The sequence below is a fragment of the Mus caroli genome, chromosome 13 (genome assembly GCF_900094665.2).
Source record: "Mus caroli chromosome 13, CAROLI_EIJ_v1.1, whole genome shotgun sequence".
Classification (NCBI taxonomy): domain Eukaryota; kingdom Metazoa; phylum Chordata; class Mammalia; order Rodentia; family Muridae; genus Mus; species Mus caroli.
The window spans coordinates 44,355,247-44,379,071 of record NC_034582.1 but is presented as its reverse complement, the minus strand read 5'-3'; the positions used below and the strand labels follow the sequence as shown (position 1 = coordinate 44,379,071).

Sequence of the window (23,825 nt, the reverse complement as noted above, 5' to 3'; positions counted from 1 at the left end):
GGGTTCAAGCAGGTGCCTAGCATGGGCTCAGAAATCAGGTCAGTCTTCTGTGACCCTTGCAGTCAGGTTCAGAGATGCCCGGGGTAAGGGCTTGTCTGGGGGAATTGAGTAGCTCAGGGGGTGGAGAGAGAAGCTCCTGAGGGGGTTGAGGGTGGGGAAAGATGGCAATCAATATGGTAAGTCAAGGGGTTTCTGGAAACCTCTTCCGGTCTCCATCTTGGGACCTCTGAGATTTAGGACAGAGAAGTCCTTTCTATTTTTTTTTTCATTTATTTTTGAGATGGTTCCTGGTTCCTTTATTGCCATGTGGTCCAACTCCCGGATCAAGTATCCTCTGCCCCGCATAGTCCCCCCCGCCGCCGCCCCCCCCCCCGTGTTGGGATTACAGGCTTGGGCCACCACGCTACTGATCAGGGCATAAGGACATCTGTCTTTGAGATCTGGATTTGCTTAATGGAAAAAAGGGACACAGCGCTTACTGGTACCAACGTCCGTGGATGATAGTGAGGTTTTCCCATATCCTGGCAGTACAGAAAGGCCCGGAAGACACTCCAATTTTGCAACCATACTTGGGCTTCTGGGGTAGGATATCCTGGGGTTGTCTGTTTTGTCTTGGCATAGGTTTCAGGATTTGGCTCTCTGGCTAAGTCACGTTGTCTGTGGCCTGCCACCTCCGGGGAAAATAGAGCCCCTCAAGTCCCCACAGTTCAGCGGACCACTTCCAAAGAGCTTCAGGGCCAGGCGCCGGCCTGGAACCCTAGCCGCAGGTGGAGGCCATGGGGAGCATCCCGCAGGTGGCAGCGCTCAGCCGCAGCCAGGTGGGCGTGTCAGGCCCCGCCCCGCGCTCCGGTCTTGGGGAGGGTGGGACGAACGGAAGCCCCGCCTTCCCCGCGCGCTAGTTCGGAGCCGGTGCGGGAGCGGAGGCGCGCGGAGCCGGCAGGAGCACGCGGGAGCGCGGCCCCGCAGCGGCCCGGCCCGAGGGAGCAGCATCGTAGGAGCAGAACGGCCTGGCGACCCCCGCCGCAGCCAGGACCCCGCCCCAGCGCGACGCGGCCCCGAGAGAGGACTCTGGCCCCGGAGCGCGGCCTCGCCCTCCTCGCTCGCCCGGGTCCCTGGGCTGCGGGCATGGACAGCGCCCGCTCGCCCTGTGAGTATCGAGCTCTCCCGTTCGCCGCCTTTGTGTGCGCGCCGCGCCGCCGCAGCCCCCTCCCCGCGCGCCCCGGGCCCGCGTCCTTTGTGGCGCCTGCTCCTGTCCGGTGCTTCCCTTTACCCCGGGCCTCCCTGTCCCTTCCCCACCCGCTCGCGGGATAGCCTAGCGGGGTCGCTCCTGTATTGGCCTTGACCCCTTTCTCCAGCCTCCCGAGCCCTTCTGTAGCTCCTTTGAGCCCTCGGGGACACCTAGCAGGTCGTCCCTCCTGGAGTCCCTGGGACAGCTAGAGACAGGCCGTGTTCCCGGCTCGGAGCTGAGTGAAGCAGGGCATCCCCTTGCAATCCTCGCCTCGGGGTCCGGTCTGCAGCCCCTCTCCCCGGAGCCCGCAGAGGACCGCCCCGCAGGTCACTTCTGCGGTGGGGCTGGGCAGGGCGCGGGCCCAGAGGCGGCGCTGTCTCATCCCGCGGCCCAGGCAGGTGCGGCGGGGCTGGCGCTCACGCGGGGCCCGTGTGTCCTTGGCCCGCAGAGATGGACGGCGATGGCGGCCGCCGAGACGCCCCCGGAGCGCTGATGGAAGCCGGGCGCGGCACGGGGTCGGCGGGCATGGCGGAGCCGCGGGCGAGGGCGGCGCGGCTCGGGCCCCAGCGCTTCCTGCGGCGCAGCGTGGTGGAGTCGGACCAGGAGGAGCCGCCGGGCCTGGAGGCGGCCGAGACGCCGAGCGCGCAGCCCCCACAGCCTCTGCAGCGCAGGGTGCTTCTACTCTGCAAGACACGCCGGCTCATCGCGGAGCGCGCCCGGGGCCGCCCCGCCGCGCCCGCGCCCGCCGCGCCCGCTGCGCCTTCCGGCTCCCTGAGTGCCCCCTCGGACCCTGGCCCGGAGCGAGCGGGCACGCAGGAGCCCAGCCCAGATCCCACCACCGCCTCAGCCGCAGCCGCGCCGGTCCCCGACGGCAGCCCGAGGCAGGAGGAGGCGCCGGCCCCAACACAGGAGGACGCTGGAGCCACCGAGGCAAAGCCGGAGCCCGGGCGCGCACGCAAGGATGAACCTGAAGAGGAGGAGGACGATGAGGACGACCTCAAGGCCGTGGCCACCTCTTTGGACGGCCGCTTCCTCAAGTTCGACATCGAGCTGGGCCGGGGCTCCTTCAAGACGGTCTACAAGGGGCTGGACACGGAGACCTGGGTGGAGGTAGCATGGTGTGAACTGCAGGTGAGCGCCGTGCCCCGCAGGTGGGCTGTCCGCAAATGCGTCCTTGGGTGTGTCCTTGCTCATATACAGGGCGTTAGGCAGCCCTGGGGATGGTGGCTGGTATGTGTCACCCTCTGTGTGGGTGTCCTGCAGGATATGTGCCGCGTGTATGGCTAGCCTGTTGGTGCTGTTTCTGGACCTGTGCACACACAGGTTGAGGCTTGCCATCTTGGAGGTCAAGGCTGGGTATGTGCTGTGCCCATGGTGACATAGGCTCTGGAGTGGTCAGTGGAGGTTTGTTCTGTCAGCCCATGCTCCTTGTCCGTCTTCAGAACCCACTTGTACTGGCTCAGTAGGGACTGGAGGGTAGTGAGAGAGAACGCTGTCTTTAGGACCTTTTCTAGGTGCCTTGGAAGCTCCCAGCTGTCCTCAAATTAGCATTTTTCCTGTACCCTGCAAGATGTATGTGTGATAACTGCAGATGCCTGCAAGGGTTTCCTCAGATTCAGGAATGATGATTGGTGGGTCTTTGGTGTTCTGCTGGCCAAGGCCAAGAAGCCCTGTCAGCAGCCTCCTGGTGTTCTAAGAGCCTGGTTTGTTCACACGTTAGCTGTGTGAGTGAAAATTATGGGAAAAAAAAAAAAAAGGCCTGCCTTTTTTCTTCCTCTCTCTTTCCCTCTTCCCCACCCCCTTTCTTCCTTCCACCTCTCTCTTGTATCTCTCTCTCTCTCTCTCTCTTTTTTTTCCTTTCTTTTCTGGAAGCAGAGGCGCAGCATGTATTTTTCATAACCTTGCCCTCACGTTAGCTGTGTCAGCCCTGGCCCTGAGGATTATATAAACCGCAACCCTAGCCGTCCTGGGGCCAGCCTTGGAAGAGGAGGCAGCTCCTGTCACAAGGGGTGTTTACAGGCCCTCCCTTACTGGGAGGGAGGGGCAGCTGTCAGGCAGGGGCCAACTGGGAGAGTGCTGGCTGGAGGTGTAAGCCTACCCGCTGGCCCTTAAAGTTAGCTGGCCCTTCCAGGGCTAATGCATCCTGGGCAAACCTGGGTGAGCTGGGTGCCAGGGCTGCTGTCCGATGCAGGATGCCTGCACTTTTGGCTGGGAAATGGGATGCAGGTGCTGTGTTCTCAGCACCTGCAGGGTGCTCTCTGCGTGTGTGCGTGTACAAGCTGGGCTCATTTCAGAGGTGACCTGTCATCAGTTCTGAGACAAAGAGCTTCAAAGGTCTTGTCTCCATACTGCCCTTTGGTGCTGTCATGGAAATACGGCTTCACATGCGAGGGTCAGTGGAGACTTTCAGCAGGAGTTGAGTTTCCTTCCTCCTTCATGGTTCCTATGAGGATCACCCCTGACTTTTGCCTGGCATGTCCTAGTGGAGTGCTTCTCAACCTCCCTAACACTGCAACCCTTTTGATACAGTTCCTCATGTTGTGGTGACCCCCCCCCACCAGAAAATTACTTCCATTGCTACTTCATAACTGTAATTTTGCTACTGTTATAAATCACAATGTAAATATCTGCTTTCCAACAGTCTTAGGAAACCCCCAACCACCAAATTATTTTCATTGCTACTTTGTAACTGTAATTTTGCTACTGTTATGAATCATAAGTATCTGTGTTTTCCCATAGTCTTAGGTGACCCCTCTGAAAGGGTCTTGACTCACAGATTGAGAATCACTGTCCTAGACCTTGCAGAGAGAGAGTCTTGATTGTGCAGAATGGGTGGGGATGGGGAGGGACAGTCTTTGTCCCAGGGTCCTGAAGTGTGTATGCCCTGTGTCCCTGCTACCTGAAGAGGCACACAAGGAGAGAGGATCAAGCAAGGGGATCTGAGTCTCGATTCTGGAGAATGGCATGATTCTTGGCTCCCCGCCTTACTGCTCTTGCCAGATGACCAGCGTGGCTCTCTGAGCACCTGCTGGTGCTGCTACTATGGAATGTCACTGAGGGTAGAGGACAGAGCAGGGGTGCTCCAGCAGGCTGGATGTGAGAGACTTCCACAGGCCAAGCCTGCCTATCTGGCAGAGGCATTGCAGAGGCCTGGGACTCTTGTTAATTCCTTCCCTTTAAGGCAAGGCAAGACAGCCTGCCCTTGTGGGCGGGGCAGCAGAGGGCGGGGCCTGGACCCTGGCCAGGGGTCTTTGGATACTTGGCTCGAGGTAAAAATGGGGTAGCTTCTGAATTTTAGTGCTGTTCCTTGCTTGTGGGAGACTGAGAGCCCCCCAGTAGGCGGGGAAACTGCTTTCACATTTTCTTCAGTGAGAGGTGCTGTTAATGTTTAGTTTGGGCTGCAATGCATTGTATGGGGTTACCCTCCTCTATCCGGAGCACCCTGGGGACAACTCACATGACAGAGGTCTGGGCCTGCTTAGAGCCCCCTGGGTGAGAGCCTCCAGATCACACACAAGTTATGTCAGCCGTGGGAACACTGATTAACTGTCTGATACCATTCAGGAGATGGCTGGGTGTCACAGGATCAGGGAGATGGCAGAAGCCTGACTGGGGTGTGGGGCACAGGCTTGCTGTACAGAGCTCTGGGAGAACCCACCCAGAGGCCCCTGCATGGTATCCTGGGTGGAGGAGATAGTGGGGCCGCAGGGATTCTACAGATACCCAGATCAGGGCATAGGCTAGGAGAGAGGAGCCAGAGTCTCTGTCCTGGGTCAGGGTAGGATCCCTATGCATCCTGTGCTGAGGACCCCATTAGGGTATGGGCTGTAGAGTTCTTGGCTTTGGACTCAGAAGGGAGTCTTGTTTATCCACCATGTACTGGGTTTTTCCTGAACCTCTGCAGTCTCCAGTGTTTCCAACTGCTGGGTAAGGCTCCTGAATCCCGGATGGCATGGTGAAGAGAGGGTCTGTTAGGACTTTGTTTTTCTCCTGGGGCGGTTAGCCTCCAAAGGACTTTGGTCTGTTTACACAGGTGCCCACTAAGTGGCCACTTTCTTTTTTGCACCCTCAGAGGTGGTCCCAGTGTGGTCTCCCCAGTGGCACACTGCTTGGAGTCTCTTTCCAGGGTTCTCTGCCAAGAGGCGGAATCAACACAGTCACAGGCCTGTGAGTAGTTTAGAGGACACTGGGTTCCCTTTAGTGACTCTGTGTTGAAAGGGCTTGACAAGGGAGAGCAAGCGGTGTGTACTTGTTCCACATCAAGGACAGGGAGATGGCCCACCTTCTCAACTGTAGCCATGCCAAGCTGGAACTTGAATTGTCTTTTCTTTTACACGGGGGTGGGGGGGTGGGGTGGGGTGGGGGTGGAGGGGTGGCGTGGGGAGGGTGGTATTTGAAAATATTTCCTCCTGCCCTGTCATTTGTCCTTTGACTGCACTTTATCCCTGATAACAGAGTGCCTTATTTCTTTAAAAAAATGTATTATTTATTTAATGTACAAGTACACTGTAACTGTCTTCAGACACACCAGGAGAGGGCATTGGATCCCATTACAGATGGTTGTGAGCCACCATGTGGTTGCTGGGAATTGAACTCAGGACCTCTGGAAGAGCAGTCAGTGCTCTTAACCGCTGAGCCATCTCTCTAGCCCCAACAGAGTGCTTTATAATAGCAAAGCCCCCTAGAATCCTCCTGTTCTCATTGTTTCTCCCTGCTTTCGGGGGATTTAGGCTCCCAGGGTCTCTGTGCCTCTGCCTGCTACAGAAGTTCTGCTGCATGCTACTCTTGCATGGCTGGAACTTCTCCCTGGTGGGGCCCTGTGCCAAGTGTGAGTCCATACACCTTGGAGAGATACTCAGTCCTTGGTCTTTAGCTTGGAGACTGACTGGACCCAAGCAGAATAGTATGAGGCCTAAACCTTGCTTGCTAGGGACAGAGGAGAGATGGGATCAGGGTCCTCCAGTCACTAAGGGGGTACTGCTGCTGCTGCTGTGTTATGGGCAACAGTGGACCTCTAGAAGAGCTCTGCGTTCCAACCTCAGGCTCCAGCCAGAAGCACAGTGTCCTCAGCTGCCAGTGCAGGGATCAGGTATCACCCAAGGGGTCATCTTGTATGGCTTATGCCTAGGAAGACGGCTCAAGTACCCCTCAGGCTTTTTCCAAGGGTTCTGTCTGCCTTCATGGGATCTAGGTGAGGTGGAAGGCCCAGGTCCAGGGCCTGGAGAGCCCTGGGATTGTGCTGTGATAGCCTTGTGTAGGAACCCTGGTTGCTACCTTATATGTCCCCTGTGGTGTGGGGACAGGAGGCAGTGAGCCACAGTCCCAGCAGACAGAGGTGCTTGTAGGGAGAGGACACACTCTGAGACAGCGTGGCCTGATTCAGCTGGCGGTCACCTGGCCTTCTTCCTGTCTTCTCTTTGTTTTTTTAATCTCCTGAGTGCCTAATTTCGTTTGAAGAGCTCTGATTGACAACTGGTCTGTGTTAGCGCTGAGTTCACCTCCTTCATGTGTCCTGACCGCAGTCTTGTTTGTTTAGTGGGGAAGGTTGGCTTTGAATGGACTGTGGGTATGGCTTTCCCATCAGGTATAGAAATGTGGGCACCCGCACTTGGGCCCCTCCCTCCATCCTCACTCTTGAGTAGTGTCCTGAGGTGTGTGTGGTGAGCTGTGTGGTCAGACATGGTGAGTAGCAGTTTAGGCTGTGGTTACCATTGCTAGGGTGTGGGGAGTCCAGGCACCCATAGAGGCAGGTGCTTCTATGTTCTCAGAGGTGTTCTCAGAGGCCCAGGCCTTTGGAGGTGCCCAACTGAGTCTGATCCAAGGCTAGATCTTTATGTGATTAATCATGACACTCTGTTTCTCTTCTCTTCTCTTCTCTTCTCTTCTCTTCTCTTCTCTTCTCTTCTCTTCACAGATTTATTTATTAATATGTAAGTACACTGTAGCTGTCTTCAGACACACCAGGAGAGGGCATCAAATCTCATTACAGATGTTTGTGAGCCACCATGTGGTTGTTGAGATTTGAACTCGGGACCTTCCAAAGAGCAGTCAGTGCTCTTAACCACTGAGCCATCTCTCCAGCCCTGTGTTTCTCTTCTCATTCTCTGCTGAGGACCTATCTCATACATAAGGGTGAAATGGCACATGCAGTTTATATGACCTTCTGTCCTTGACTTGGTGTTTCTACAGCTCTGGGTGCCCAGATACCTGTGAGGCAGCTGGATCCACCTCCCGTGGCACCAGTCTGGAACTTTCTGTGAGGATAGCCACATGTGTTCTATCTGCATGCGCCCTACTGGGCACTTGATCTGCATGTTAAACATGGGGAGTGGCCAGGCCTAAGACTGACTGAGGACTAGGCAACCTGAAGGGATAGCAGACAGGTTATATGGTGACTTACAGAAGGGGCACTGAGCGCTGAAGGAGTTCAAGATGATATCTGATTGGCTGGGCACTGAACTGGGAATGGTTATAAAGACTGGGTAGGGGTGTACTGGCTGGGAGGATCGGGTTGGTGACTGCAGGGTCAAGAGACATCTGAGGTCAGGGTGGCTTCAGAGCACTTTGTCACCTGAGGATTGGGCAGGCTTTGAAGCTCAATGTTTCTAAGCTCATCGGTGACCATGCTCATCAGGGAGGAGGTCTTTTGTTGAGCCCGGCCCCTGGTTCCAGGCCTGGGAGCACAATGGCGAACAGATCAGATCATGATCCCAGGAGACATGTGTCAGCAGATCTCAGAATGCAGCGGTGGGAAGGGAGCTGGGGTCTTAGGAGCCTTATGGTAGAGGGACTGGAATCATCTGGACTGGACGGCAGTGTAAAGGCCCTGAGGTTGGAGCTAGAACAGCAGGTATGGTATGGATGGAAGATGAGGCAGCTAGATGGGCCTCAGGCACGGCCTGGAGGTGTGGCTAGGGCTTTTGTCTAGGGTGTTCTGAGCAGAGGAGAGGGCAAGAGTACATGGCAGGGAGCCAGCTAGGAGAGCAGGGTTGGGAGGAGGCTCAACTGCAGTGGACTCGATTGTGTTCAGAGAGTGTAAGATTTGAAGGTGGGTATGGGCAGGGACTTGGGCCAGCAGGACACAGGACAGTTTTGCTGGCAGAACCTGCCTTTGGGAGCTTCAAGTGTAGAGGCAGCTGTGGAGGATGAGGTGGGTGGGGCTGGGTGTGTGTGTGTGTGTGTGTGTGTGTGTGTGTATGTGTCTGAGTTGCAGTGGAGGCCAGGTCAGAAGAGGGGTTCCTGGAGCCCCGGCCTTGCCCGGTGGCTTTCACGGGTCCGGTGTGAGTTCTGGCCACTGAGTCATACAGGTGGGGGCAAGTGTCTCCTTGCGTCAGGTGCTAAATTACAATAAGGAAGTTGTTAGTGTCATCTCCATTTTGCTAGCTGGCTATCCAAGGCAAGTTCACAGTTTGGGCAGGGCCCGGCTGCAGTTCAGAGCTTGGCTGCTCATCTTCCAGAAAGCGCAGTTTTACTCGTGACTCTTTGGTGCCCTGTAGGTGTCTCTTAGGGCTTGTGGCTTAGATTTGACTTTGGGCCAAGGCTGCAATGTGTCCAGTGTGAATGCTTGGGGCCCAGGTTACTGCGGTAATGGAGGAGAACTTGACCTGGTCCAGTGGAGGTTTAGGCTGTGTATCTGGTCTCCTTTGTGGTCTGCTCCTGGCCAGTGTCTGTGTGTGGTGAGACCCTCGTGTCTTTTTTGCAGAGCTGATATGGATACTAGGCAAGCGCTACACTGAGTAGTGGTAGGAAGGAGATTTGGGGACATATAGCCAGGTAAGGTATGCCACCACAGATTCTGAACCTATACACATGGATAACGTGTGTGTGTGTGTGTAAACCCTGCTACCTGATTCTGATCGGTGGGCACCTTAGTGTTTTTATCTTTGGATAGCGGATGGTGCTGCTGAGCCCTCAGAGTCGCATCCCTCAGAGCACACGGATGGACCTGACGTGGTCCTCTTCCTGCCTGCACTTGCTTTGGAGAGAAAGTTGATCCTCTCAGGGCTGAGCCCTGCTCCCCACCTGGTTGTGAGCAGTAGAGCCCGGGGCTCTGGGCTGTACCAGCTTCATCATCCAGGTTGCAGATAAGGGTCAGGGTGTGAAGCAGAGCAGCTGGAGTTTCGAAAGGCAAGTCAGGACCTGGCTGTAGCCACTGGTACCCCAGGGTGAAACCTTCTGCCTAGCAGGCGGGGTGACAGGGTTTGGTGGGTGGATGGTAGCTGCAAATTCACCTCCTTCCCAGCGTTTTGAAGTCCAGTTTTGTTCCTGGTCCCCAGAATATTGGGTTACTGCTTCCAAGCCAGCTTTCATTAAATATATATTAGGGCTATGGAAAAGAATAAGAGAGAACTGATGGAGATAGTGTGGTGTTGGCAGAAGGGAGACAGATGAAGAGAATAGGAGAGAGAACCCAGAAGAAGACCCACACTGAGGAAGGTGACAGCTTTAATAAAGGAGACTTCAATAGAGTAGTGTGAGGCCTTTCAACAAACGGTGCTGTGACAGGTAACCTTCCAATCCAGGGATGTAGCTCACCGCAGCGCTTGCTGAGTGAGCTAGGGTCCACCTCAGCTCTGCAAAAAGACACAACACACAAGGTAAAGAAAGAACACACACACTTCAGACAGGACGAAGAGTGCATGCAAGCCTAGAAAGGATCCCATCTAAGTCTAAAGTGCTCAGAAGCCAGGTGAAAACCAAGGCGAACTTGGCTTCGGCAATATCGCTTAGCTGCGCCACCTAAGGCATGGCCCACACCGGGTAACCGATAAGCTGAGCTTCATTAAAATTAAAATCTTGTCTGTGAAAGACACAGCCAAGAGGATAAAGAGACCAGTCACAGACTAGAAGAAAATATTGACAGATACCTCTGATAAAGGAATCCAAAACACACAAAGAAGGTTTCAGAACTCAGCAGTTAAGAAAACAACCAGCAAAAACCAAAAACAAAACAACAACAACAAAAAAAAAACAAAATAAAAACCCACAAAAAAAAAAAAAAAAAAAAAACCGGGCGTGGGGGCACCACCCTTTAATCCCAGCACTTGGGAGGCAGAGGCAGTCGGATTTCTGAGTTCGAGGCCAGCTTGGTCTACAAAGTGAGTTCTAGGACAGCCAGGGCTATAAAGAGAAACTCTGTCTCAAAAAACAAAACAAAACAAAACAAAAAAAAAAAGAAGAAGGAAAAACAACCAGATTAAAAAATAACATTAATAAAGTAAGCTAAAGGCCTACATGGACACCTTGCCTGTCGGGATGTTCATATGGCCCCTGTCTTAGTCAGGGTTTCTATTCCTGGACAAAACAACATGACCAAGAAGCAAATTGGGGAGGAAAGGGTTTATTCAGCTTACATTTCCACATTGCTGTTTATCACCAAGGAAGTCAGGACTGGAACTCAAGCAGGTCAGGAAGCAGGAGCTGATGCAGAGGCCATGGAGGGATGTTCTTTATTGGCTTGCTTCCCCTGGCTTGCTCAGCCTGCTCTCTTATAGAACCCAAGACTACCAGCCCAGAGATGGCACCACCCACAAGGGGCCTTTCCCCCTTGATCACTAATTGAGAAAATGCCTTACAGTTGGATCTCATGGAGGCATTTCCTCAACTGAAGCTCCTTTCTCTGTGATAACTCCAGCTGTGTCAAGTTGACACAAAACTAGCCAGTACAGCCCCTAAGCATGAAAAGATGTATCACATGCTGCCAGGGAGATGCAAACTGAAGCCCCAGTGAGAGAGCACATTGAACACCTACTAGAATGGCCAAAGTCAGAGAAGCTGATGATACCACATGCGAATGGAGGCATGGAGCAGCTGGAGTGCTCCCTAAGCACGATGGGGAATCCAGTAGCCTTCCTTCTTAGTACCCTTTCATGAACCACTGGAAGTCACACACCCACAGTAAAGCCCCATGCATGAATGTTGATTAGTGGTCTCATTTGTAACTGTTAAAACATAGAGGTAACAAAGCTACCCTTCAGAGTTGAGTGGATTCTGTGGCACGTCCAGAAAAATGGAGTATTCCTCAGCACCCAGAAGATCAGAGCTGTCAAGCTGTGAAAGACAGGGAAGGATCTTAAGTGCATTGAGTAATGGAGAAACTGACCTATGAGGAATGCACCAGTCCAGGGCAGATGGGACGGTGCTAAATGAATCGACAGCTGTGTGCTTTAAAGGGCAAAACCGGGGCTGGCAGGATGGCTCAGCAAGTTAAGGTACCCAAATGCAGAGAGAAAACTGACCCCTGAAAGGTCTGACCTCTGATCTCTTTATGTGTGTCTCCTCTCAGTAAATAAATATAATTTAAAAAATAAGTTCAACATTTGTTTCAAGGGCTATGCTGTACTGTGGTCCTACCTGGCTCAGGGATGCTGTCCTGGTCCTGGGGAGATGTTTCCAGAGTGTAGCTCAGCTCTGCTCTGGAAAGGCAGGGAAGGGCAGGCTGGTCCTTGGACTAGCAGGGCAGCCTTGAGTCGGCGCGGGGGGGGGGGGGGGTTCCCTCAAGCAGCTGTGGCCCTCACCCTGATGTTTAAGAACCAGCTATGTCCTAGAGGCTCTGGACATCCATGATGGCCAGGAGCTCTGTCCCCACCTGAGGGTGAAGGGGGTTGGTGAGAGGCTCAGTGTCTACAGTCATGGAGGTTTTGCTCAGCATTGCTCCCAGGGTTTTCCCAGTGGGGAGCTCCAGGCAAGGCCGCAGTTTTACAGGACCTGGACATATCAGCTAGGATGAACATGGTCACAGGGCAGGAACTTCCTTAAGTGCTAAGACACACATATGAGCCCATCAGTCATGAAAACTATTTTCAGAGATGAGAAAGGCTCATCTGGAAGGATCCCACGAGAGGTCAGATGGCATGGCCCAGGGTATCTCTGTTGCTCCAATGCCTTGCATGCGCTCAAAGTGAGGCTACAGAAAGAGGTCTGGGAAGTTCTGGGTCAGCCAGGTGTTGTTATTGCAGAACTTATCAGTATCTTTAAAATGCCTATTGTGTTGTAAAGTGCTGGGGTGTATGAGAGACCGTGGCTTTCCTCCACCTTTCCATTCTCTGTAAGGCATCTCGTTGCCACGGCAGGGAGGGACACACGGAGACACTGGTGGAAGGTGGCTGGTGTTGGCGGTGTTCTCATGATATTTCCTTCAATCTCTGCAATGGTGCGTTGTCCTGCACAAATTAGTGGTGCTGTTGACAGCATGTGAAGCTAGCTGTGGAAAGCTGGTCTTGACCCTATGAGCCCTGCCAGTCTCAGGCCAGATGTTTCAGGAGGACCACCTCCCTTCACCATCCCTCACCTTTCTCTTGGTGTGTATGCTTGTGAATGAGTTGGGAAGACTTTCAACTGTGAGCCAGCTGTGGTGAGCCATGCCAATCTTAGGTCATCCCCAGAATCTGAAATCTAGAAATAGCCAATCAAGAGCCCCAGAGGCAACTCACCAGAAGCAGGTCTCCAATATGGTATGGACATAAGATTATTTTTTTCTTTCTCTTTAGCTCTCCTTATTCATATTGACATTTGACCCTATTCTTGTTTGTTGTCTCATAGCTGCAAAAGGGTTGCCACAGCTCCAGGCAGCATAACCACACTTGAAAGCAGGAAGCAAATGCATAGTTGGGTAGATGGGAACCCAGCAGCCTTTAAAGACCCATTTCTCCCAGGGCTAATCTGTATTTTAATTCTTGTTTTGTTTCATTTGTTTGTTTTTTCAAGACATAGTCTCACTATGTAGCTCTGAGTGTCTTGGAGCTCACTCTGTAGACCAGGGTGGCCTGGAACTCAGAGATTCACCTACCTCTGCCTCCCAAGTGCTGGGATTAAAGGCATGTGCCACCCAGCTTGTATTTCAGCTCTTAATGGAAAATGTTTATAGGTATCTTCTTTGATTTTTCTGGCTGCAAGGCGATCTGTGGCCTCCATTGATGCAAGGGTGTCTGGGAAAGGCTTGATTTGCATAACGTTTTGATCTGTTACCTGAGGCTGAGTACCCTGGATGTCCAGGATGGGGTAGCAGACAGTGGAGTAATTTCTTTCTCTAGGGGAGTGTTGGTGCTTTGAACAAAGGAGCCCTCATCTGCCTGGGTCAGTCCCACCTGCCAGCTAGCCTGTCCATTCTTATCCACAGCTGGCCACAGTAGGCATCTGCAGGCCCTGAGGCCGTTTGCTCTCTCCTCCCAAATGTCCTGCTCCTTGCTCTTTACTCACCATCTGGACCCCATGACAGTGTTTTTCTTCTCCCAGCTGTCCAGTTTTCATTTCCCTCAAACTTTTAATTTTCGAAAACCCCTAGCTACTGGCAGAGTGGAGTTAGGAGCTGGGCGCTCAGCCGTCTCTCCATCACTGCATTTGTGAGCGTTTTATCTGACCCACTTTGGGTTCCTCTTTGAATACTTCAGCAAGCATCTCCTGACAGGAATAGGGACAGGTCCCCACAGAGCCTCTGCAGGGTCATGCCCAGGGCCCAGGTGGGTGGATCCTGTTGGATGTGTCTGGTGTGTGGCCTTGTGATTCCCACAATTGTTCTCTCTGGGTTCCCTGTTTGCACCTGGGCTCTAGTCAGTGAAGAAACTGCTGTGGTGTTTGCTTGTCACATCTATTTTAATCTAGAATGGCGGTTCTCTGCCTGTTGGTCATGACCCCTCTGTGAAGGTTACTTAAGACCATGGAAAACACAGATAATTTGTGTTACAATTCATAACAGTAGCAAAATTACGGTTATGATGTAGCAACGAAAATGATCTTATGGTTGGGAGGTCACGACAACATAAACTGTATTAAAGGGTTGCAGCATTTGGAAAGTTAAGAACCAGCCACCTAGAACAACCCCTTCCCGCTTTATCACCACCAGTTAGCCTTTGGTGCTGTCTTCCAAGGCTCTGCGCGATGATACGTATAGAACCTCTACTGGTTCTACCTGGTGCTTCTGCCCAGTGGGGTTGGATTGTGTGTCTCTGGAGCCGCTGCCACGGTGTGCTACATGTGCAGGTCACAGGGCTGGCCAAGCTGCTGTCCCTGTGGAACCACAAGTACTTCTAGCCCAGAAATAGCTGCACCGACACCCGTGGACGCCCTGTACTCTAGAGACTGAGCAGCTCCCAGCAGGGACTGCATCCATTTCTCCTTCTGAGGAAGAAGCAGAGGATATCAGGATGGCCGTTCAGTCTTACTTCAGGCACCTTTGAGTCCAGGATTGCCATGAAACCTGATGATGCTGGGCAGTAGGCGATGACTGTTCCAGGCCTACTCTGTTGTTCTAAGTTGGCTTGGTGTTGCTAGGGACCCCCTAGCCTCCCTTCACTCTGAGCTCCTAGTTAGGAAGCCTAGATAAGAGATCCACCTATCCCTGTCCACAGACTCCTGGTTGAACTCCTGTGACTTCCGGAGACCACACAGGATGCCTGGTTTGACTGAATTGGGGCAGAGTATGTCTGAGCTGTTCCTCTTCTGCTGTCTGTGTACCTGCTTCGTTGGGGTGACACCCTAACAAGAGTGGCTGTCTTTAGGGTTGGGATATGGTATGGAGCCTACAACCTCCTTCCTTGTTGAATGTGACCATGTCTGATGCCATCTTCTTGGGAAGTCTTTCAGTGTCATACTACAGCTTCACTGACATACATAGAGAGGTCTCACCAACTGCTCAGGGCCACCCCCACCCACCCGAGCCCCACATCCCACCTGACATTGGTTGAACAATGTGGGAACAGGTCCATTACATTGTAAATTGTTCCTGAGTCAGCCCTACTGTTGCCCCCTTGCAGGGGGGTGGGGGGTGGGCAGGAGTGGGCAGAGATTCTTTTCAGTCCTTACCTCTGTCGATCCAATGGCCCAAACTTCTGTACCCCTCCAGGCTGGGGCTTGGGGCTTTGTCTGAGCCTGAGACACCAGGAGAGTTTCTTCATATTCCTGGGTGTGGTCTCTGCCTGGCTGCTCCTCAGAAGGTGGCTAAGGTGTAGAGTTTGGGGTGGAGTACCTCCTAGCTGTTCTCATGCCTCCAGGGTCTCAATGCTTCTCCTGTCTCTTGCCTGAGCCTGACTGTTTGACCCCCTTACCCCCTTTTGGCAGCAGGGTTTGTACTTCTGTAAGTTAGGGGTATTAAGGGGTGCCATTTCGTCTTCACATCAGGAGATCATCCTGCCAGGCCAGTGGGCAGCAAGCTTCCAATATTGTCTCAGACAGGCTTGGGTGTTTCTTCTCCTTGGTAGTTAGTTTCATCAGAGGAGAGGATTTGACCCTTTTGGAGTAAGTGTGGAAAACACAAGGCTGTGGAGGGGAGTGAGAAGGGGCCTGGACATGTGTCACCGTCCCCTCATCCTTGGGGCAGGGAGTTTCAGAAACCCTGTGATCCCCAAGCCTTTGGCACAATGTCAGGGGCTGGCCCAATGCCACAGCAGACAGGTCATGGCTGAGTGAGGTTACTTCAGCTGCTGAGAGACTGTTGGGTTAAGAAAGCATGCTGAGAACTTCTATCTGCTGAGCCCATGTGGGCACCTTTGTTTCCAGAGAGCCAAAGTCCACTTATACCGTGCCTGGAGGTGGGGACAAGTCCCTTTTTTGCTTGCTGACCTGCTGTGCTGACCCTACTGGGTATGGTGGGTGCTGTGTGTGGGTGAGCCTTAGCCCCTAGGAGTGGAGGTGATACTGCATTTATAGGTAGCCTCACATAGGTGAGATTGGTATTCACTGAAACGCCATCTGAGGTTTGAAGCTTGTTCTGGGTTTTCTACACCGTTTGCCCATCTTTGGTGGAGTCAGGGACAGGTGTGGTGGTGGCCCAGAACCTGTTCCTTCTGGGTTACTAGTTTTTTTTTTTTTTATAAGTTCAAGATGAAATTGGATGATAGGTGCTGGGGCTTTAACTTGGTTAACACGTTTGGCTAGCGTGGACGAAGTCTTGGGCTCAGTCCCTAGCATGGACTAAACTAGGTGTGGTGCTGTGTACACCTGTAATCCTAGCACTCTCAAGAAGCGGAAGCAGGTGGATCAGCGGTTCAAGGTCATTCCTGGCTGCATGATGTGTATGGGGCCAACCTGGGATACACAGACGCTGTGGACACCCCTGCCCCCCAAGTGCTGTCTTAGGATGGCCTTCACCAGAAGAGAAAGGGACATCTGTGCCAGATTGGGGAGCCAGCGCTGCAGGAAATTTGGGGTGTGTGTGTGTGCTCCCTGTGAGTGCTCTCTGCAGGTGGCTCATGCCCTTGCCACTTCCTCTGTGTGGCAGAACTCATGGGAGCAGGGCCAGAGTACCCGCCCAGCTGGCTGATAGCCCTGGGTACTTTCTCCTGATGATTGGGACCTAAGCCCCAGGTGAGATGTTGGCTGAGGCCCTGAGACAGCATTCTGCTAGAGTCTCCCCCTTTTCCTCCCAGTGACTGCCTGTACCTCTGTGTCTATTGCCCCCCCCTCCTTCCCAGCTCCCCAGCTATGTCTCCTCTTGCCCCAGGAAGAGCCTGTGAGGTTCACTTCTGGCCTGTCTGAAATGGCCTGTCAGCCTCTGTAAATATTTGATGACCGCAGTGATAGAGAGACAAAGGCCTACTCTGTTCCCTTCTGGGGACTGAGATGGTGACATTGGAACGTTCCAGCCTCTCTGGCTGCTTCCCTGATGGCTTGCAGATGGTTTTCAGGCAGGTTCTTTGTGTCTATTCACCCCAGGCCAGAGCAGAGCCCCCCTGCCTGCCAGGGTGGACACTGGCACCTGCCAGCTTCCCATCTGGAGTGTTTACTGGGTGGTGAGGGGCTGGGCTTGGCTTAGGGTCTCACCCTTCTGACTTCCTGGCCTTGGCCACTGAGCCAGGAAAGAAGTGGTGACCTGAGTATAGCACAGGCTTTTTGGCAATATACAGGGGCCCCAGTGCCTTGCCCTATGGCTTGTTTTGGCCTCCTGTATGGCTGTGTGTGTGGACAACCCCGCTAGGTCACACGTGTCTGATTACACGTATATATCCTCTGCTTAGCTTGCTTGGGAACAGTCCTGCCCTGGGGGTGCTTCTGCAGGAATGAGGAGCTCTTTGAGGAAGCTTTATGGAGGGGCCACCTGTCCCATGGGCCCAGGGGACACTGTGTGTCTGGGAGGAGCAGGAACTACCTGGGGGCCCTGGGGCCCTGATGGGGAGGGTGAACATTTGCACAGCTGACAGCCTTTAGACAAAGACCTTTGCGTGTTTTCCGCTCATCTGCAGGTGGGGCTGTGACAGGCTTCTTGGTGGAGGCTGAATCACAAGGGTCAAAGCTATGACTGTGAATGGCCACTACACCCACATGTCCTCTCTGCTCAGCAGGAAGGTTTTCTGGGGTTTGGGGGACATCAAGGTACTTGCACGCTGTTTTTGGCAGACACTCACAGTTGGAGGGGGTGCTGCAGTTCTACAGGCTAAGTGGTGTTAGGGCTCGTGGTGGGGACAGCTCTTGGCTGGTCTGCCTTTGTGGGGTTCCTGTGGGGACTGTGCCCTTGTCACCAAAGACCATGTCTGATGGCATTTGTCAGATGTGCAGGCTGGTGTTCAAATGGCAACTGTCAGGGCCATGTCCTGGTGCATAGTACTAGTGTGGAGGCTGAGGCTCAAGTCTCTCCAGCCTTGTCATGGGGCAGCAGTGTCCCTGATGGACAGGCTGATACAGGGCTTTCATCTGACTTAGCTCCCTGAGGATGCGGGGCACTACATAAATGTATGGGAAGACCTGTTTGCCCACCTCTGGGGCCCTGGCACAGGGAAGTCACAAGAGCAAGGCAATCTCCCACAAGGCAGACACCTTCCCAGGCCTGCATGTAACAGAGATGACGATGGCTCGTGGTGTGTGCTTTGTGACATGGGCTGGGAGGCTCTGTCCCCTGTCCTGATGTGGCAGCACATCAGGGTCCAGAGAGTGCTACCAGGAGGCGTGGTATGCATCAGGTATGTCTGGCCAGTGTGGCAGGGTGCAGGGCTGCAGGGGTAGCCTACCTTCCCCAGCTCTCCCAGGCCTGCAGAGCTGTGTCCTGCCTTAGGCTGAGATCAACTTAGAGCAGGTCATGACAGGTTAGGCCAGGCTGGGTGGGTAAGGGAACAGGGCAGTCTGAGAGAAGCCTGACCTGAAGTGTGCTGACAGGCCATTGTACTGGCCCTTCATCCCCAGATCCTCTCTCCCCACTGTCACTTGGCCATCAGATTCAGTGCTGAGCCAATTCCCCATGGCTCCATTAGTGGATCATTTATAGCAGTGTCTAGGGGATAGATAGGTGGTGTGGCTAAGGGGACTTTGTGGGGACCACTCTTGCCAGGGACTGGGGCAGGGGGAGGTCTCATATATTGTGCAGACTGGCTACTGTGCCCTTTGGTCTCACCAGGGTGGGGCAGGGGCAGCTGTGATCAAGATGGGGTGGACTAAACCCCATGTCAGAAGACCAGATGACTGCGATAGACTAAGGCTGTCAGTTGGACTCTGCCTAGAACCCTTGTCACTTGGGGAGACCGCCTGGGGGCTATCCTCTATCCCTCATTCTTCAGCTCCCATTCCATATAGTGTCCTCTCTGGCCCTTTCAGCTATGGCCTCCAGGCCTTTCCCACCCCTGTCAACCCTCCTGGCTGTCCCTCTATTTCCCTAACTGCTCTGGCTAGCCCTTCTCTGTCCCTCTGTAGTCTCCTCTCTGTTCCTCTGGCCCTCCCTTCGGCCTGTCTGGAGCCTGGTCTCCATAGCAACAGTTGCTGCTGTGGAAGCTGGCGCCCGCTGAGTCTCATCCCGTGGGGAGGTATTTTTGGCACTGCTGAGGGATTTTATTTTATCTTTGGTGTTGACTTTTACTCTTAGTGCCACAGAGCTGGGGCAGTGCTGGAGAAGCCTTGCTTTGGGGACACCTGGTCCTGGGGGCCTTTCCTGGAACCTGTGAAGGCCTGGCTCCAAGGTTGATAGGGGTGTATTTTGGAGAGCAGGTCTTGGGCCCTAGATAGGCCAGAGGTCCTGGGCAACACTAGAAATGGGTGCATATTGGTGAAAAGGGGTATCGAGTGGTTCTGATCCCTGGAGTGACAGCAGCCTTGGCCGAGTGGTGTTGAAGCTCACGGTGGGGACAGTTCATGGTGGGACCCATGATAAGGACACAGTGCTGTGAAGAATGGAATTCTTCATGGAAGGCTGGTCTCAGAACTGCTCTGATGCCTCTCTGTTCTTTTGCAGGCCCCTGTGGTAGGCGTGATCTCTGGTGCTGGTGTGTGCCCTACTAGAGGTCATTTCTGCAAGTCAGGGTTGCTCCTTTGAGATCCTAGTATTGGGAGAGTTTTGACAGATAGACCAAGAAGAGAATGCATGTCATGTGATACCTGTGAGCCACCAGCAAGTGACTGAGTGTGTGTAGGCCAAGGGACCTGGGGATCCAGGGCAAGGTGACACCAGCTTGGCTCTTCTCCTCATGTGAGATGTGAGTGACATGGATTGCTCCCTCTGACTCTTGGTGTGTTATGAGATTGATGGTCTTGTGGCTGATAGGGATAGGTGGGGCATGTCCTACAAGGTCCTAGGTGGGTGCATGCCTGCCCACCCTGAGAAGCTGGCCCTGATCATAGTCCACTGTACTGCTATGCCCTGTGGGTGAGCCCCTGGTTGGAAGATGGACAAAAGGGACTGTGCTTCCTGGAGAGATGGGAAGAGTCCCTACCAGGGCCTCTGGTTTTGTGTGTGTCAACTTGACCCAAGCTGGAGTTATCACAGAGAAAGGAGCCTCCCTTGAGGAGATGCCTCCATGAGATACAGCTGTAAGACATTTTCTTAATTAGTGATCCAGGGTGGGAGGCCCATTGTGGGTGGTGCCATCCCTGGGCTGGTAGTCTTGGGTTCTATAAGAAAGCAGGCTGAGCAAGGCAGGGGAAGCAAGCCAATAAAGAACATCCCTCCATGGCCTCTGCATCAGCTCCTGCTTCCTGACCTGCTTGAGTTCCAGTTCTGACTTCTTTTGGTAATAAACAACAATGTGGCAGTGTAAGCTGAATAAACCCTTTCCTTCCCAACTTGCTTCTTGGTCATGATGTTTGTGCAGGAATACAAACCCTGACTAAGATGGGCCTCTTTGCCTCTCTCTTCCTCCTCTCCCTGGGAGATGTATGTGGCAGCAGCTGGCTGTTGCAGAAGCCTGGGAGGATAGAACTGTGCATCCTAGGGTAGGGGTGGGGGTAGGGCTGTAGTGAGCTGTGCTCTGGCTGTCAGACCTGGGAAAGACAGTCACCTTTTAGGCCTCTCTGTCTCTCCTTCTGCTGGAATGGCGTCCACAGAGTCTATCATAGTGCCAACTCAGCCTTTGCCAGACTCTCCCTAGACTTGAGAGGCTCTCCATATGTGGATTGTCCAAATCAGGAAGCCTGGCCACATGGGAAGCCGAGGGCCTGGGCAACAAGTCCTTACTACTGAGGGTGGCTTCAAACAGGTCAGAAAATGCAAGTACCCCTGATTACAGAGTGGTGGGTTCAGCCTGTCTTTGCCTGCTGTTCCTCGGTAGGGAAGGGATTCCCCAGCTAAGCACCCTCGAGGGGCCTCCTGCCTTCCTCAACCCATTCAGTAAGAAGCAGGTGCTCCGCCTATGCTCATGGCAGATGAGGCCAGCTCCTCCTTCCCAGCTCCTCCAGGAGTATCCCTACAGGTGGTGGAAACTTAGGGAGAGGCAGTCACGCTTCACAGAAATGGCAGTTCTTTCTCCAGTGAGTATATTGGTGCAAACCCGAAGCCATTTATAGAGCGGATGCCAAAGAGAGCACTTCAGGAATTAAACTCCATGGTAACATTGCTGTGGAAATGAAAATAGTCTCGCTGTAAACAGTCCGCTGCTGCCTGGGTCACGGCCCGGGTCCTCTGGAGGATGCCTGCCCTGCATGCTCACCAGCGGCTGTCTTGGATTTCATGGAGCGCTGCGGATGGTGGATAATTGGGGAGACGTGAGAGAAGAGCCCCATGCATTCAGGGAAGCTCGGCTGTGGCTTCAGTTTTTGTGTGTGAAAACTGCATTGCACCTTTGTGCCTGCTCCCTGCCCCCACATCCAGGGGCACCGTGAGGGTCCCAAGACCCTCTTTCAGTTCTCTTCTGGGTCCTCCTGGGTGTCTGGTTCCTTCTGTTACTTGTAAGTAACACTGCAAGGACAATTTCCAGGCAAGATACAGAGCAGCATGGTGCCTGATGGCTTCCCTGACGAGCCTGGAGCGGACGGTCCCAGGTGAGTGTATGCTCTGGTGGTTTATGTCTTTGTACCAGCATCCACAGCTGGGCTGGGCAGTATTCTTCCGCAGTGGCATTTTGTGTTAACACGACATGATGCTTTATAATTTTCTGAGGAATACTTTTGAAGAAAGAGTAGGAGAAATATATTGTTCTCATTGTCCAGCGTGAGGACGTCTGCTCACGTGTCTGGTTCCTCTCCCTGTGGTGTGTGCTCTCTGTGTTCTTATGCATACGATTGGTGAGCTACTCCCCTCTGGGTGTTCAACGGTTGTGGTTCTAGAGGAGCCTGGTGCCAGGCTACAACAGCCTGAGCTTTCCAGCCTCATCTACCCAAGGCTGCTGCAGCCTGACAGAGAAATATAGCCCCCTTAGAAATAGCTTTTTTTCTTTCCACTGGTCTCCAGAGAAAAGCATCTAGAGAGGTATGTGTAGGCTTCTTATCTGGGGAGGGTGGCCATGAGGCAGGGTCTGTACCAGAAGGGATGGGGCTGGGAAGCTGTAGGAAATGCATTTGTTAACAAAGTTGTGTTCGCTCTACAGTGGAGGCTGAATCTGGGCCTAGGTCAGGACAAGCTGGTCCTCATGCCTATTCCTTGCTTAGAGTGTGGACAGGTTGATGACCTACTGTGCTGTCAGTGGCCTGGGGAATATGGTGGGTCATAATGGCCCCAGGGCCATCCTTGGGCTTCTCTCTCTGGAAGCAGACTCTATAGTCAGCTCCAAGCCTCGGGGACCTCAGTGGAAAACAGCCTGGTGTCCTCTTGGTCTTGATTTGTTCTTACCAATGGGCTGTGCTTAGGTCAAGGGACAGATGGCATTGTGACAGAAGGAGAACCCTTGTGTCTAATCACAATGTCTGTAGCTAACCTGGGCAATGTGGTGTTCCCCTGGACCCCTCAGGTGAAGATGGAGTGGAATAAACGCCTATCTTACCAGGACTTTAAAGTTTTAAAAATTATCTATCTATCCGTTTATTTTGTGGGCCTGTATGTGCACATGCCACAGCATGCATACAGTGCATGCATACAGCATGCATACAGTGCTCAGAGGACGATTTGCTGGAGTTGATTTTAGGTCCTTGTGGACTGAACCCAAGTCATGGAGCTCAGGAGCAAAGAGACTTTACCTGCCGAGCCACTTCTCCAGCTCCTATTTTTACCAAATCTTAGCAAAGATTGGATTTTACCACAAAGGGAAAGCTGTAGTTATGGTTGAGGAGGTGGTGATGTAATCTGATGTGTGGTGATGTAACCTGATGTGTGGTGTGTAACCCAGGATTGTAGCCAGGCATGTGCTGGTGTATGTTGTGTGACATGAAAGGTGTTGTGTTGTGACGTAGAGTGGAAACATGTGACATGTCCTGTTTGACCGAGCTTCTTAAATGGGGTAGTGGCCTCGTGTAGAGTCATGTGACTGAATATAGGGACTGGGAGAATCTGGCAACAATAAAAGGTTTCTGAACATGAAGTGACAAAAAAAATTAATTCAAAATCAAACAGGTAAGGAGTCTATAGGAGTTTCTGGCAGCCCTCACCCATGTATTGAGTGGCTTTATGCTGTGCATGCCTCAGGCTGGGAGACAACTGCCTGAAATCTCTTGGTTCAGAACTGTGGTCATGAGCTGCAGTGTTTTTCCTGTGGTACTAAGTCTTTTACTCTCCTAGGGACATAATGTGCTCAGGCTACAGGAGACCCTGCCACATGGGAAAACAAAACAAGCAAAAAATAAAACAAAACAAAACAAAAAATGCTGTTTGAGTTACTGACATGAGTTTCACAAAAACTGTTCAATGAATTTTAGCTTCAGAATGGGACAGAATTTCCAATAGCTTCTGAAAGGGCTTTAAACACACTCCTGCTGTATTGCACTACAGACTCATATGAACTGGCATTCTCAGCACTGATTATTTTTTTAATCAATTAATTTATATCCCAAATGCGGCTCTGCCTCCCAGTACCCCCTCCTAGAGTCCCGCCTCCTATCTCCCATCCCTTTCTCCTCTGAGAAGATGGGCCCTCCTGGGTATCCCCCAACCCTGGTGCATCAAGTCTCTGCCAGATTAGGTGTATCCTCTCCCACTGAGGCTAGACAAGGCAGCCACGGGGACTGAGCTGCACATCTGCTACATATGTGCCAGGGGTCTTGTTCCAGCCCATGTATGTTCTTTGAGATATGAAAGGAGTCTTTCTCAGTCATTCTCCACCTTATTTTGAGACCAGGCCAGTCACTGAGCCTTGTGCTACCTGATTAGGGCAGGCTGACCAGCGAGCTCCAGGGCTCTGCTTGTCACTGGTATAGCAGATACTCAGCTACCTGGACCAAGGAGCTGCTTTAAAATACAGTGTTTATGATTTATTTTCAGGAAATGTAAATCTTAAATCTGTATATATATATATATATATATATATATATATATATATAT

General features: G+C 52.8%; 1 protein-coding gene across 7 annotated transcripts in view; it reads left to right on the top strand.

Moving 5' to 3' along the window:
- Positions 1–583: 583 nt before the first annotated feature.
- Positions 584–23,825, top strand: part of Wnk2 (WNK lysine deficient protein kinase 2) — a 107,713-nt gene continuing 84,471 nt past the window's right edge. For 4 of the 7 annotated variants that reach the window (XM_029468367.1, XM_029468369.1, XM_029468368.1 and 1 more), the window contains exon 1: positions 1,679–2,359. In XM_029468367.1, coding sequence (XP_029324227.1) covers positions 1,679–2,359 — 681 coding nt within the window. Of the gene's footprint in view, positions 1,148–1,676; positions 2,360–23,825 lie in introns of those variants that run through there. The other 3 variants (XM_021180038.1, XM_021180037.1, XM_021180036.1) reach the window with 1 other exon arrangement.